The sequence below is a fragment of the Paramacrobiotus metropolitanus genome, unplaced genomic scaffold (assembly GCF_019649055.1).
Source record: "Paramacrobiotus metropolitanus isolate TYO unplaced genomic scaffold, Prichtersi_v1.0 Parri_scaffold0000002, whole genome shotgun sequence".
NCBI classification, from domain to species: Eukaryota; Metazoa; Tardigrada; class Eutardigrada; order Parachela; family Macrobiotidae; genus Paramacrobiotus; species Paramacrobiotus metropolitanus.
Window position 1 is genome coordinate 340,607 of NW_026570222.1, and position 15,658 is coordinate 356,264.

The 15,658-nt window shown below is 41.0% G+C and overlaps 3 protein-coding genes across 4 annotated transcripts; 1 reads left to right on the top strand and 2 right to left on the bottom strand.

Annotated features, from left to right (window-relative positions):
- The first annotated feature begins 4,648 nt into the window (after positions 1 to 4,648).
- On the top strand, positions 4,649 to 9,161 carry LOC129585865 (transcription cofactor vestigial-like protein 2). The gene is made up of 4 exons (XM_055478754.1): positions 4,649 to 5,132; positions 5,866 to 6,190; positions 7,852 to 8,316; positions 8,877 to 9,161. The coding sequence occupies exons 1-4, from the start codon at positions 4,974 to 4,976 to the stop codon at positions 8,933 to 8,935; spliced, it is 1,008 nt and encodes a 335-aa protein (XP_055334729.1). The 5' UTR covers positions 4,649 to 4,973; the 3' UTR covers positions 8,936 to 9,161.
- Positions 8,877 to 12,610, bottom strand: LOC129585823 (mitochondrial tRNA methylthiotransferase CDK5RAP1-like). 2 transcript variants are annotated; one of them, XM_055478709.1, is made up of 14 exons: positions 12,367 to 12,610; positions 12,176 to 12,279; positions 11,936 to 12,068; positions 11,247 to 11,318; positions 11,121 to 11,177; positions 10,935 to 11,016; positions 10,747 to 10,867; positions 10,434 to 10,664; positions 10,094 to 10,289; positions 9,833 to 9,921; positions 9,663 to 9,764; positions 9,460 to 9,507; positions 9,252 to 9,395; positions 8,877 to 9,159 (listed from the first exon to the last, which is right to left on the bottom strand). In XM_055478709.1, the coding sequence occupies exons 1-14, from the start codon at positions 12,593 to 12,595 to the stop codon at positions 9,046 to 9,048; spliced, it is 1,722 nt and encodes a 573-aa protein (XP_055334684.1). In that variant the 5' UTR covers positions 12,596 to 12,610; the 3' UTR covers positions 8,877 to 9,045. The 2 variants fall into 2 exon arrangements, 1 of the variants encoding a protein (XP_055334684.1); XR_008690070.1 differs by lacking the exon at positions 8,877 to 9,159 and having other exon boundaries at positions 9,304 to 9,395; positions 9,831 to 9,921.
- A 239-nt stretch (positions 12,611 to 12,849) lies between these two features.
- LOC129585855 (dual specificity protein phosphatase CDC14AB-like) lies at positions 12,850 to 15,614 on the bottom strand. Its single transcript, XM_055478742.1, has 4 exons — positions 14,494 to 15,614; positions 13,715 to 14,105; positions 13,103 to 13,636; positions 12,850 to 12,991 (listed from the first exon to the last, which is right to left on the bottom strand). Exons 1-3 carry the CDS (start codon positions 15,066 to 15,068, stop codon positions 13,106 to 13,108), a joined length of 1,497 nt encoding a protein of 498 aa, XP_055334717.1. The 5' UTR covers positions 15,069 to 15,614; the 3' UTR covers positions 12,850 to 12,991; positions 13,103 to 13,105.
- Positions 15,615 to 15,658: the final 44 nt, after the last annotated feature.

Consider the following 15,658-nt stretch of genomic DNA (forward strand, 5'->3'; position numbering starts at 1 on the left):
TTGCCATCGCTTAGCATAATAATTTTTCCATTTGTGTCCAACTTTTCGTTCTTGACAGTCATTGTATGGGCAGGCTAATTAAGACACGGGAGTCGTGCGTTTTTATTTCATGCAAAACGGCGCGACATCAGACGTCATGGTCAGTGAACTGTTAATGAAGGTGAAGACACTGCTGATGATAGCTTAACTGTGGAAATTATCTAGAACGGAATCAGAAAATCATCACCAAGATGAATCCGCGATATTTGTTGATGATATTGCTCTGTTTCACAGCTGCACACGTCAGTAAATCTTAAATTATCACACACATACACAGTCGGCACCGCCTCGTTCCGGAGCAGGATAATTCGGTCAGCGTGGATGAGACAGTTCAGAGCAGATCATATCCGCGCGGCATCACGTTCCTGTCTTAATTCTCGTGTATTTCTTAAGGTCATTTTACACTTTGCCTGTCACTCTGTGGGATTAATTCGCTTGCGGCCAAATCCATAAGTGGACAGCTGAGCATGCAATTTGTTGTTTGTATTACAGGAAATTATTTGCTTTCTTTTCAATTTTCAACCACTACTTTCAAAAGCAGGCCCACTACTAGTACAACTACGAATGCGTATAGCAGTGCGGCAACAAAACTTCATTTTTGCACATTGTATCGAATTAATTAACTGGCCATATGAAATCTCCACAATAATCCACGTGCTTATGCAGTTTTTATTTTAAGAAGTTCAGAAGTTATGCAGTAAGTTTTTTCAATTGGATATTCGCAATCTCAAGCTGAAACTTGTGGTCTCGTAAATTATTTTACCACACTACCGTATATGCTTGCTGCCACAATTAACACATATACGTATTATACGTTTCCAGATTAAGTATTGTGCACATGTTCCAAAGAACTGCTGGGTAGGAAAAGAAGCCTTTCATAACGGTATCGGAAATCTTCAAATACGGCATGTTTCTGTATGAGAATTTTGCGCGGATAGTGTGAAGCAAAAATGACGGAAACTTAATTACTATGACCTTTGCCTGATAGATGTGTACCGTGTGTGGAAGCTTCCATGCCGTTCCCAAATATCAAATGAGGCAGCTGACAACGTAATGCATGAATTATTGATGAACAATATTACGCATTTTAGGGGAAATGTACAGGAAATGCCGGTTGTGAAGATAAGACGGGAGCATCTTGTTCAAAGATGGGCCACATATGCGCATCTACGCTGCTCTATGATTCTATCCACACTGGTACGCTGGCCAAATTTTAATTGGATAGGCTCTGTAAGTCGTCTAAATAGAAACGCATGATTTCGGCGCAAGAGCAGCCGTTGATTTGTAAGATGGATTGCCCAACGGAACGGAAGGCTGACTTCGTTTTGCTGATTAGACATTTCGTTTTGACTTTTACGCACGCTGTCGTATGAAAGATGTGCAATAACATCGCCATGCATTATGAAAACAAAAGCACGGGAGGTTTCTCGTTACTTTCACTTAGAGCATTAATTCATTAATAACAAGTTTTTCAAAACCACTACTGGTAGACTGTATTCAAAATCGAACATAATACACCGGATGTAACTTTTGTGTGCGTTTTTTAATTGCAGTGGTATTGTTCCTTAAAAAATTGCAAAGCGCATTCAGTGATAACAGCTTCAGAATGCTGCTAATTTGGATTCTCAGCGGTTTAAAGTGTTAACCGACTTTCAATTATAATCACATTTTAAAGTTATTATTAAGCTTATAACTTCATTTTTAAAATTAAGTCACAATCCTACGAGCTTGAATAACTTTTATCTTGTGTTCATGAACGTCTTGCGTAATTCGGAATATTTTTGCGAAACTTATTTCTGGAAACTACTTTGCACTAATAAAAATTCTCAAATTGACACAATAATATTAATATACAGTGTATTTCTGGCAAGTATCAGCCGGGCTTACGTACATACTACAGTATACTGAATCGTAACAGCAGTGTGGTGTACTAGTACAGTATAGATATTTACCGTATCTATCACAGGATGGGGTAAGCGCAGTGCTTTTCCGATCACATTCCTGAGTAAGCGATTTGCCACACTGGAAGTTCGCCTTTATTTGATCGTGTATTATGCAGAGTGAATGTGTTGTTTGCAGACTATTATTGAATTTAAAAATCACAAAGTTGCTAATATAGGCTTGTTAGTTTGGCGCTTTAGCCACAGGTTAATTAAACACATCTGGAAATTGGCTTTGAATGGAATACCAGGACAAATAAAAGCAAACGAAGTCACTTAATTAAATGACGGCCACGACCTGAATAGACAAAAATATTACTTATTGCTTTATAACGTGTTGCGGCTTCTTACAGACTTCAATGGGTAATTATAATTATAATTATAACTTCACCAGAGCGACACACATGATGAACCGCTTTCCAAAGTTTGGCTGGCGATGGTCATATCAGGTCATGCAGGTACATAAATTGGCTGCGCCACGTACTTATTATTACTTATTATGTGCTGGATGCTTATAATTTTCCCGTCGAGCTAATGAAAGTTTTTCTGCTCTGGTGCATCATTCTCAAGTTAGTTCAGGATACAATGTTAGAACAATGAGTGCATTGTTAGAAGAGTATGTTCACTATTACTGCTGGTTGAAGTGTTTTTGTGCTTACATTATAACAGCAGCGCCATTTCAAAAATAAAAAACTGGGTGTTTTCAAAAGGTTACACAATATTTATAAAGGAGCCCTTAGAATGCAAAAGGTTATACAATGCAAATGGTTATACAATTGTTTAAAGCTTGATCTGAAATAGTGTGTATTCTGGAGAATTGTTGTTGTTGTTGTGAGTGTCTGCTGCCTCGAATTGGGATCTTTCCCTGAATGTGTGCGGACGTTAAACCATTAAACTTAAACTTAATACTTACAAAGGAGCCCTTAGAATGAATATTTTTGTAGTATAAACTTGATCAAAATGATTATGCGTATTTTCTTACACTGCTCTGTGATTGCAGGCTGTATAAATTGTATCGCAGGTGTCACAAACACAAATGTCATGCCCGGGAATAATTATCGGACAAAATTTAAAAGAATAGAGGTGATGAGAAATTGTTTAGAGAACTGTGTAACCGCACTGCTTAACTGCTCAACGCCGCAAAATTTTTAATTTTCTCCCATGCCTGCACTTATTAGCTATATTTGTTGGAAATATTAATTAGGAAGCGGGTTTATTTTTACTGTACTGATGGGAAGCATTCTTGATGGACGCCGGGATAATCAATCACGGCTCGCGTAGATACAGTCTGTACAGTACACAGCGGTTAGTCAACAACATCTTTGCGCGCGACTGCCGCGCATCGCTGCCGCATCCAGTAGCAAAGTGTGCTGCATTCGGAGTAACTCAAGCATCGAGCATCCTTAAACGATGGTATGTTTAATGCGGAGTTCCGGCCGTTCATGCGGTATGGTGATCTTTTTATGTTATGACAAATGGCGGAGAATGTTGTTGGCGAGAACGAATGGCATTTCGTGCGGCGCGGCTGCAATGCCGCTACTCGAGATTATCATGTATAACTTTCATTATGACCCGCTGTTGAAAGTGTTTTTTGCCTCCTGCTTATGAATGAAAGAATTGCCTGGCGCAGACGACGGCCGGAATGCCAAATAGTCACTTACACAAATAACAATCCACAAAGAATTTCACACCTCTTGTCAGCCATCCGAACACTGTATAGGCGCACAAGTTGACATAAGCATCGATACATAGAGTGTTTGTTATTCTAAGATTCATTGTTCGACCCGTGTTTGTCCGTGACAACCATTTGCCATAGGCCGATCGCTTTAAGTCGGAAGGAAATACGGCTTGTGTCAAGTGACACAGCCGGTTCATGGTTCGCTTGCACAATTCGCTGTGCATTCGCTGTGCATACGCACAGTACAATGCGTTCCTGCTAGCGTCACCAGTTATTCTGCGGAGGTAAACGACGGGCTTTTTGTGGTTTACTCATTTCGTCTTCTAGGGTAAATTATCTTACCTCTAAACCAGCAGTATATACAAGATAGTGATTGATTGCTCACATTAATTTTATGTTGAGTTTTGCAAACTCCCAATACACAAAGACGGTTACATACCAGTTAAACAGCCTTTTAATTATCGCGAAGTTATTATCCACCAATTAAAGGGCGTTATTTAAACCAGTGAGTTTTTTAGATTCATCACTAATGTTTTTGCGCATTAATAAAAATTATCTTGTTTAGATTACGCGAATATAGTTATTGCGACGGAAATTAAGCCTTAATTATTGTGTTTTTTTGGTAAATACATTTTTTTAATTTTACATACACGCCAGTAATCAACAAGTGCAGAGCAGTTAGCTCAGCTTGCAACTGCAAAATCTGCCAGTAAATTTTTCGAACAATTTTGTATTAAAATCCAGTTTCTTTACGTTTCCTACGTATAAGCAACGCTTGTAATATTGAAATAGAAACTTGAGACCGGTATTGCATTACCATATTTAAGCGACAGAGTATCCATTGGGCTATACTCTAATTTGGACTCGTTAAACTATGTGTGTTTAATTTTAAAATGGCAGCGAAACACAGTCGGCACAAACTCCACCCTGGCATAACTGATTACCGAAGGATAGCGCGTCGGTGTGTCAGCAAATGCGAGCAAGAACACTGACACTAACCGGATGTCACACAGAGATTCGCCGATCCGCTGCTATAATGACTGAAATTTCACTGTACACAACACACTGTACAGGCCCAGATCACGCTTAGAAGTAGCGTATTTGAAAGTGGCTACAGCGGTGCAAACATAGCGAAAGCGGCAGACATCGTTACATTATTATATTTCCATTTAGAATCCTGCCGAAAACAGAATCATAGCAGCGGCAATCTCAGCAAGCGACAGTTGCATCTGTTAAAGCCACGGAAAAGTAAACCGACCATCATCCGCACGCACACGCGGCAAAGACACCAGTGACCTTTATATATTCGTCAAAGGATGAGCTGTGCTAGCGCAGCAATAATGTACCAGTCAACGTTGCCATCTTGCTTTTCATCGTTTACCCCAACAAATTATTCTTCGGCCGCATACCATCATCCAATAAACAACAATGGAACAACTCCTTTGACGGCAACCAGCAGCAATGAATCGTTTAAGGTTTGTCATTGGTGTTAAAATATTTATTATCTGATTACTAGTTGGCATCAGCTATCTTGACCGGAAGAATATTTAGAATTCTTTGCAAAGTTTGCGCATTACATGCATTATGAATACCTGTAAGAATTTCCTTATGGTAGCCCGGCAAAGTTTGTGGAATTCCGTATGCCGTAGCCATGAATGCTGGCATGGAACAGCCGAAAAGCATTTAACTGCATGTTAGAAATGCCTGAAACTGATCGCATTTGTGGCATTCCGCAATGCAGTGTAGCACGCAGCGTTCCCGAGATTATTTCCCGCAAACTACACAGCAGTCATTTTAACTGTCTTAAGAATTTCTTCCATGCCGATCCGCTGTACCGTACCGACAGCGACTGTTACAGGCTTTTTGCATAATGTTTATCGTCAGTGATTTAGTGAGGATGTTCTATGCGAAGAATGCTAGTGGGTTTGTTTCTTTTTTATAACATACACACAACCTAATCCCCAGCTTGACACATTGATTGCCGGCATTTTTTCTTGTTCGTCACGTGGGGACAATTTGTTAGAATTTTAGCACAACATCTTACACATGCACCGTTCTTAAGTCATCCAAAGCTTCTTACCTCACTCACCTGACAGCGAGATTGATTGAAGATGGACTACATGCTTAAAGACATCTTTTGCGAATCTGATTCAGTACTTATTCAACGACGAGAGTATTTTTACAGCGACATGGACAATTTATTTGCAGAAGCTCGGATCGGTGTCGAAAATGTACGCCGACAGGTATCCATCCATGCGCATAGCAGATCCATTCACGGGATTGGTGGAGCATGACAACCTTCCGACGTCGTCGCATGCGGGACGATCCTTATCTGTCGCAGGAATTAGTGGCATCGCTGCGGCTACGGCGCCATGCACCAGCAAGGATGTTGCACATGAGGAAGTAAAAACAACAAATGTACAGTATGTATCGCCCACATCGTACCTTATCACATATCATTCGGGAGACGCGGCAACTGCTGTCGAGGATCATTTTGCCAAATCGCTGAATCCACAATCCCAATATGGAAAAGGTAAACAGACAGCGTTGTTGTCTTGTAGATCGCAGAGCGCGACTCTACAGTCATTTGCTTATTTTTGGTGCGATAGAAAGCTATTTATTGGTAAAAAATATTATAAATATAGAGTTTCTCATTTGTTTCGTCGACATATATGTACTCTATCATACTTATACTATATAGTAGTATACTCTACATGTTATTGAATCGGGCTGTAAAAATTTAAGTACTATAGAAGTATGTACTACTGCAAGTATTCCCGTGACCATGCCAAGCAGCAAAACTGCTGTTTAGCGGAACTCAGAAACCGATAACGTTTTACGAAACTAATTATCGAATTTTAGAATGATTAGTTGTATTTAACCATTCATTTTTGTGTTGGCATTTTACACCGAAATGTTTTTAAATGGATGATTATGTTGTTTGCAAAAAAACATATTTAATTCAGTTTTTCTTAAGAATGCGCTTCTGCCGGTTTGCTAGAACGTCATTTGACCTTTGGGTGCATTCACTGTGTTTGCTCGAATTTCTTCGCGCGTCCATATTTAAATCCTGAATGCTATTGAATGCGTTTAAGTCTATAAATATCGCTCTTGTTGCGTAAAATACATTTATATTGATATGAGGCAGTATCGATGTTGAGATCATCACAAATTTATAAACTGAGCCGAATGTACGAGTATCTGTCGAAGACTGTTTTTTTTTTCTCTTTTCCTGCTTCACTACCCAGTACTATTCGTGGTAGGTCGGTAGGCAGTTTGCCTGTTGCAAGGCTTCACAGCAAAAATTTTAACTGAAAATGGGCATGTGGGCAATAATGGCATTAACTGTAATTAAAAGGATTAATTTAACTCGGTAGTCATTAGTACAGTGCCTCATTTGTTAATCCGCCCGAACTTCGATTGAAAAATTATAGCAATAAAGAAGGTTTCTGTGATGATCTAGCGGCAAACAGTCACATGCCCAAAACAGAAAACGGGCTAAAACCTTTCCCTATCGATGTGTTGTAAGTGGTCTTCTTTTTGGCTACGTAAGCACCGAAACGATGCTTGCAATTAATGTTGCAATATCATAAAGCATCGCTATTACAAACATATGCTATGGCCAGGCGAATGAAATGAGCACTGGACAATAGTACCGGTATTTATACATCTAAATAAAGACCGCTTCCGCTTTTCGTAAACTTGGAGCCATGGTCATTTGGGCACGGTACGGTGTTGAGTGAAATGGCATTTAAGTCGGAAACTTGAAGCGATACAGTAGCGTCATTAGCACAATTGTACGACACGATTAGTGCAAACTTCGATATCGGAAGCAGCCATCTATCGCCTCATAAAATCTACAGTGATAAAATTATGTCCTGCCGCTACTCATATCTGTATTTCCTTCATCAGGGCGCAGATTAATTTTTAAATTTAACTACGTAGTCATTAATTATTTTTAATCAAAGACTGTTTAATTTGAACAATCATATGATTTTTCCCAAAGCGGCTTTATTCTTCACCCGCCGCAGTAATAAGCTCCATCTCCTGATAATTCTTTCCAGTGCTATGCTGTATTTCCAAAATTATTGTTATGATATTTACACATCGCATAAAAGTATTTGTAAATGGGCATGTACGGAAAATATTTCCGCACTCGGTTTAAATTATTAATAAATTAATTTCACTGTGTAGGCGCTATCCCAATGTCCAGCCGTAATTTGCCGGTTTCATTCTGGAATGCAAATTTCACATCCCCGCTGAATCCATCGGTTCCTCATCAGAATCCATCGTACCCTTTACCGTACCATGGTTATGCCTCGACCTCCTCCGACTATGGATACGGTGATCCGTATTACAGCTCGTCTTTCCATCCGGCCACTTTCCAGCATGCCCAAACTGATCCCTGGCATTATGCCGCATACAACTCAGCTGCACAATCTTACTCCCAAGCACAACGTGCTGCTGCTCTCGCCGCAGCCGATTTGACTGCCAACAGATTCAGCTCATCGTATAATTCCCTGTATTTTCCATCGGCATCCTCCGTCAGATCGTCTCGGCTGGATGTGCCCGGACCATGTAAATCCGCGTCCGCCTGGGCAACTCATCCGGTGTTCGGTGCAGAGGTGCCCAGTTATGGACAACCTATGACAACTCCAGGTAGATTAAGTACGAGAAATCGAGAATACAAGATTACACCATTGCGGAAGCGTATAACCACGGACATTTTAACAGTGATACCAAAGTTAGATGATAGTGTAAACAAAATATTCAAAGGTGTTCAACTCAGCCCTCTTTCATTCAAATTGCATATATATTTAAAATATTCACCAGATTTAAGTTGGATGCACGCGCACTGTAGGCCATAAACACCAAAACTGAAGCACCGTAATATTATAGTATAGTATGAGAACAAAAATTATTAAATTTACTGCTATACTCATATCGCAGTTGTGTTACACTGTTACTATCCGAGGCTTTGGTATCCACTATCCAAAAACCGCGCTAAACCCTTTTCGGTTTCTGTAGGTCACATGCGACTCGTTTTATCTTTAACTAGCGCATTATGACATCCTGTTGTTTTATAATCGAAACATTTTGCAACAAATCTTGCATGGTATGTACAAATAGTAACGTTCAACAGTACAGTACCTTAACTTTAAGGACGAAAATTCGATAAATTTAATTTGATTACTTATGAACTGGACATTGTTTTGCAGATTATGATGCAGCCTTTCCAGGAAAATCCCAATCAACCAAAGATCTTTATTGGCATTAGGACACTCGCACTGGACTTTTATATAAATTCGCTTTATAAATGCTGTTCCTTTCGTGACCTTTCTTGGCCTGTCATTCACCCTATTTTTATAAGGACAGTTTCGCCAAATGCTACAACACACCGGCTACAATGTCATTTCTGGTAGAAAGTTCAGAATAAAATTCTGAAAGACTAGAACGATGCAACGCCAGTCCATGCAGAGTTTGCGAATTGGCTGACTGAATCTGCAAAACAAGATGCGTATAGTTAGGATCACAAACCAGAGCGCCAGTTGCGTAAATCCTGTTACTGTCATTCACGCAATAGTGCAACCCACCTCAACTGCAACGTAATCCCCAAGCTGAATATCTACAAAGGGCATCGCATCTGCTGATTTAACGTTAACTTTTTCTTTGGGAAATATCACTTTAACACCGCAGTCAGATCTTCCCTGAAGAAAGTCCGGCGATCGTTTGCTCTCCTGCGCACCACATCGCATCGTGAAATGCATGAGATATTTATGAAATCAGGCCAGGACAACTTACTCCTTCAACAAGCACTAGCTGAACAGATCCAATTTTAGACGAATTGACCTACGAAAACATCAACTCATGCGCACGGACTCTCCACGAATCCAATTGTCAAGAAAGTTATTATTATCACCTTTACGAGTTACTGATTGCGCCAGTCACAGAACAATATTCTAACTGCTAATTGCTGATGGCGTAAAACCGGAAACACACTTTACCTTCAGTGCTTCTTCCCGGAATACTTTCACGATTTCCTGAAATCGCCGGTTCTTAGTTTCCGGAGGCACGTTATCTGCATATCTCCGATGCGCTGTAGTTTTCTGGAACACATACATACACTTAATTAAAGTGGAAAACAGGGTCTTTGCGTTAAAAATCGGGTTTACACCTCTCGAGCGCTGTACGGGAAGGCGTATACAAAGTTGTAGCGTGCGGTTCGAATCAAATCCAGGGTGTCGTTGTGATCTTCTTCGCTTTCTGCATAATATTTGCCAAATGTCAATCACTGCGCGCTAGCCTCACGGTTGCGTTATATCATTATGTGAAAGAACAGAGGTATGCCATGAGCTGGCCGCGGCTCATAATAATATCAACTAACAGCCATGTGTGACAGACGCACGTTTACAGCAAATAAGCATAAAATTCTCACCTTCGCAAAATCCTGCAATCATGTCGCTGGTCAGAGATACATCCGGTAAAAGATGTCGAATTCGTTCCACCAGTCCGAGGTAGGCTTCCCTGGAGTAGCCTCTCCGCATTCTATTCAGAACCTCAGTACTTCCGCTTTGTGCTGGCAGATGCAGTTGCTTACAGATATTTGGTCTCTCCCGCATAAGCATAAGTAACTACAAAGTATAAAATCACAGCATCGAATTGATTTACGGCAGCAAATGACTGCAAAAATATTCTGAGCCTGAACGTTCCAAAAACCACCGACGCTAAATTTGCCCAATACTTTCTAATTTCTCTAGTGTAATCAAAATCTGTACTTCATCTGGAAAATCCTTTGGGTGGGCTGCTTGGAACCGTATCCTAAGTTCCGGGAATGAGCCGGAAATATCATCAAGAAGTTCCGCGAATCGTCGACCACCGATCCGCGGTTTGTACAGCGAAGAAAATCCGGATGGATAAGACGTTAATTTTTCCGAAAAAAGGTTTTCTTCAGAAATATCGCGATAACTGTTAACATTTTGGCCCAGAAGGGTGACCTCCTTCACACCCTGGGAAAATTGTCGTTGTGTGAGTTTATCATGGAAACGTTTTCGAAAGCCAAAACAGGAAAAGCGAATTCCGGTCAATTACCTTCGAGACCAACTCTCGAATTTCAGTTTTCACAGTTTTAACCGGGCGACTGCGCTCTCTTCCGCGCACGAATGGAACTATACAGAAACTGCAAAAATTGTCACAGCCGCGCTGTATAGACCTACAAGAAAATAGTATATAATCAACTAGAAAAAAATTTCAGATTCTTTGCATTTTCTTATACTCACACAAATGCCGTAACAGGCGAATCAGTTAACTGCACCGGCAAAATATCGGCATAAGTTTCCTCTTTAGACAAGATAACATTCACTGCAAATACGACAGGGGTAAATGATCTCCAGAAAACTAATAAGGGGCCCGGAAAAAAATGTTATTCCTGTAATTTAACTGCTATTTCTGTAAAGCCAACCCACCAGCAGTTTGCCCAGATGCGGCAGTGTCCAAAAGCTTCGGCAGATCTCTGTACGCATCTGCGGAAGCATGCAAAACGTGGTCAAACATAACCCGCATGCATACTTAATTTAGCTGTGTCAACTTACCGGGACCCACAATCAGATCCACAAGTTTCTGTTTTTCCAAAATGTTTTCCTTCAATCTTTCGGCCATGCATCCTAGAAAATATAATCGGGACACGATATTCCTGCATTCACAACGAAATCAGTAGCATGAAGCCAATACCAACTATACAGTGCTTTACACAGTACATAATTACAATAATTATGGCATATCCCTCAAATAAAAAAATCATTTTATTTTATTATCATTCATTCATATTCATTTTTTCCTTTTTTAATTCAGTTTTATATTTCATTTCATTTTTATCCTTTTTAATTCATTTTATCTGGACGTTGTGTGCCGCTATCTTTTTTTGCGTTTCCTTGAGGGATAATTTTTTCTAATATTATAATAATATTACTGATGGATAAAAATAATGATATTAATGGATAATAAAAAAAATCAAGCGAGAAAAAATCAATAATTACCAAAGTGTAATTTTTGCTTTATCAAACAATCATTGGAAAGTTTGCAATCCCGGAATTTTTTAATCCCCGTTATCAGCACATAATGGGGTAGTCACGTAACCTACAAATTTATAAATTACCGGAGAGTGGAGACACAGAAAGCGTAGCAATATAAACATGTGTAAGGATTAAGGTGTTTGTGTCCCAGACTCCCAGGTAATGCAGCCATACGCAACATGAAATTATGAATCTCGCAGTGTTCTCACCCAACAGTCCGATTTGCAAAGGCGATCCACGAGAGCGGCGCTTTTTGATCTCGCTCAGATCTTCCAGTCGTTCCCAAATCTTCTGCTCGGCACCCTCCCGAATTGCGCATGTTAAGATTAAAATAACGTCCGCCTGGGAATGACAGTGCAGGCGTTATGCTGGGCTCTCGGATGCATGCGGCCAACAGAATAAGGTAGGATCAGAGGCTGTACTCTGTCCGCTTAAGAAAATGTGCTCACCTCTCTCAGCCTGACAACACGCTCATAACCAGCGGACTGCAGAACAGACCATGCGACTTCACCATCGCTGTGGTTCATCTGGCATCCATGGATTTCAAACAGCACTACATCACAGCATTTTCAAGTAAGAAATTGCGCAAACTGAACACCATCTGAAAAACTCGGAAGCCCGTCACAATCATCGTTCCCACCTTTTGGTGCCTTTGCGCATTTCCGATTTAGTTTTGTGCTTCCTGCTGCAGATACACTATCTTTCGGAGGAAACAGTGACTGATTTAGGAAATACTGCAGATCGGGACCCTCGGGCACGCGCTGCTTTTGTTGGGCAACCGCTATATCACTCGAGTACGCCCGACAATTATGATTTTTCGTAATTCGCCAAAATACGGCGCCCCAAGTGTTTCTACATCGAAATGCCATCGCAAAGGCTTGGGATCTTCAGTACAATTGATAATATTACTCATCAGTTCTTCAACAACATATTTTCAGCGCGCTTCACAGCGACTACTTAACAAAGCAGACAGGCCCTGCGTAATCCGTACAACCAAGCCTCCATCACCAGCGCATCAAGCAAGACGGCGTATAAATTTGCAACTTATACATAAAAGACAAAACCTAAAATATGCATACAAGACTGTTTCGAACAAAGAACAAGTACGCAACTGAGAAAACGTAGCCGATTACATTCGGAATAATATTTAGGCAACAGCAAAAGTGGTAATGAACCATTACATTGTGACGTCATCATGTTCCATATTTCTGGAAGCCGTCCAAAACAGCTGACTGGATGCTTTTGCACGTGCGTACAACCGGAGACTACAAAACAATAACATTACCGGCGATCATCGGTTAAAGCGCAATTAACAATATTATTAATTGGAAAGTGTAAATGAAGTTAACATTTACTTAGCAAGAAGTAATACTCACACTTTACTGGGTTTTCATTTTCTTGGCTTTCCTCCGTTTTCTCTTCACCGGCTTCGTCTGACCAGTTAGATCATCAGCTAAACCCCGCCGTTTAGACCGTGTCTGCATTGGACCTTGCTTCTCCTTGTCTCGCATAGCTTTCCGCAAATTCAGCGCATCACCCTGCGTGGCCACGTCTGCCTCGTCGTCCGTTGTCACCGGAGAAGTGCTACGCGAATCGGTCTCCACATCAACCGACGTCACTTTCTTTTCAACCACCACCACTTCGTGCACGGTAGTTGTGCCTGTTTCGTCTTTGTACTCGGTCGATGAGGAGGTAGTGGAGGTGATTTCCACAACTTCCTGTCTCTTGCCATCTTCCGAAGGAGGCCCATTCAAAGGCGACAAGGCCGTATTCACCACATGACCGTTGCGGCCCTCTGCCCACAGCATATCCTTGACGGATTCCAAATAGTGCTGCTGCTGGCCTATCACAGAGCCCGGTCTCACGATCCGCACCCAAGCAATGGCTTCGCTTGCGGAAAACCGATTATGCTACAAAAAATACCAACGTAATGAAATACCAATTTTTATAAAGGGAAAAAATTACAATTGTAAATGTTTGACACCCACTTTCATTAAATACGCAGCAATGAGAGTTCCAGTTCGCCCCAACCCAGCCTTACAGTGTACCGCAACTGCGCCTTTTGCTCCTTCTGCAATCCTCAAAAACTCTTGCAGTATGTCCTCACCGGGACTAGTGCCATCGGGGAAAATTAGATCTCGGTGTTCAAATCCAGCTGCCGTGAACCGCTCTGAACTGTACTGAGGACTGTTTAAACGCACGATAGTGCTAATTCCATGATTTTTGAAATATGTAAAATACTCTTCCGGTGCGTGAACAGGATATCCTTCGGTTCGAGTTTTCTGATGGGGCCCGCAAAAGGCCAAAAATTTAGGCGTGATCCAGTTAAAATCGCCATTTTCCACACGTTCGTAATGTTCGTACTCATTCAAATCGAACCTACAAAGCCAGAAAAATGCAGAATAGTAATATTTATCAACACTGACAAATTAGTCTAATTTATCCGAGCGCAGTTTCAGAATTCCATTTACCCGGTTTCAAGTTCAACCAACGACTACTCGGGTATTGATTTATAAACATACGCAAAGCCAACTGAAGAAACCGACATGGCGAATGAAACAGCAAACAGCGAAATGGATTAGCAGTTTAGTATTAATGTCCGTTTCGATATTCGCAGTACTTTTTTTAAAACTTAGAAAAAGTATAAACAATAATTATACGGTCCGAGGGCGACAGAAAAATCTCCGTCTCCGAGAATTAACGCTCGACAAGTAGCTTTTGGTCACAAAATAAAAATAACGGCCATCCAACCTTAAGTATTGCATACCCATCATAATCGAAGAACTTCAAATCCAGTGCCCGATGCAGGGCAATCAAGCAGTCCCTAAGATTCAAATGATAGGTCGGTGGTCCGCATGAAGCATCGCGAAAAGTAATCAGATTCTTTTGCGAGGCGAACTTGTCTAACAAATTCATCACTTCGTCGGGAGATTTGTGCAATTTGAGGATACAGAAGGCTCCAACCAACCAGGCCGCATTGATAAATTTCCTTTCGTCCGTTGTGCTCGAGTAGTGGAACAGCTTCTGTGTGCCGTGATTGTCACCAGCAGCGCCAGCGCTGACGTTGCTGTTTGGATGCAGCCGTTTCCATACTTTCTCGCAGTACCGATACACTTTAGCAATATTCAACGGCCCGAAATCATCAAAAAAACTATCATACACAAATTCAAAATCCGTGTTAAAGAAGGAATAATTATTGTGCGGATGCGGAGAAGAAGCAAGGCGTCCGAAATAGAAACGATCTGGAATGATCTCAATGGCGTCTTTGACGATATCGTCTCCCGACTGTTCCAGGGAAGACGCACCTCCAGGAGCAGTCTCAGCTTCCGCCGCCGCAGTCATCTTTTACACCAAAACTCGCACCATTAGCTTGAGATCAGCACAATCTGCTAAAATGCAGACTCCGACTCACTATCTCCAAGCGAGATTCAGGATTGTGAATCTGCCAGTACGTATCGCCTTTGTTGACTAACGGCAGCGGATCGAACATACGGAAGGCATCGGATTATCAATCCCGTGCACCAAAATTTGATTCAGATAGAACTTCTAAAGGATCTTCTGACAAAAACTTCCTAAACCAATTACAAACAACAAATTCAATCAAGAAGGCTAGAAAGCCAGTATTCGGGCACGTATAGTTTCCAACAAGCGAATTCCGCTTGTCAACTCAATGTAACCGTTTCTCGCCAAAACTTTCTACCAAGCCCTGTGATATCAACGATCAAAAGATCACGGGCCACAGACGATGAAGGTCTTTTAAAATTTAAATAAATATAAACCAAAAACGATAGGAAATCAAATTCCAACTGCAAAAAAATGGGAAACTATGACCTTAAAATCAAAACAAACAGAATAGCAACAATAAAAGACAGGCGCAATGCAAATGTGCCTAATCGAAACTGGATTTTGCGAATGCGTTCGCTTGAGTTCAC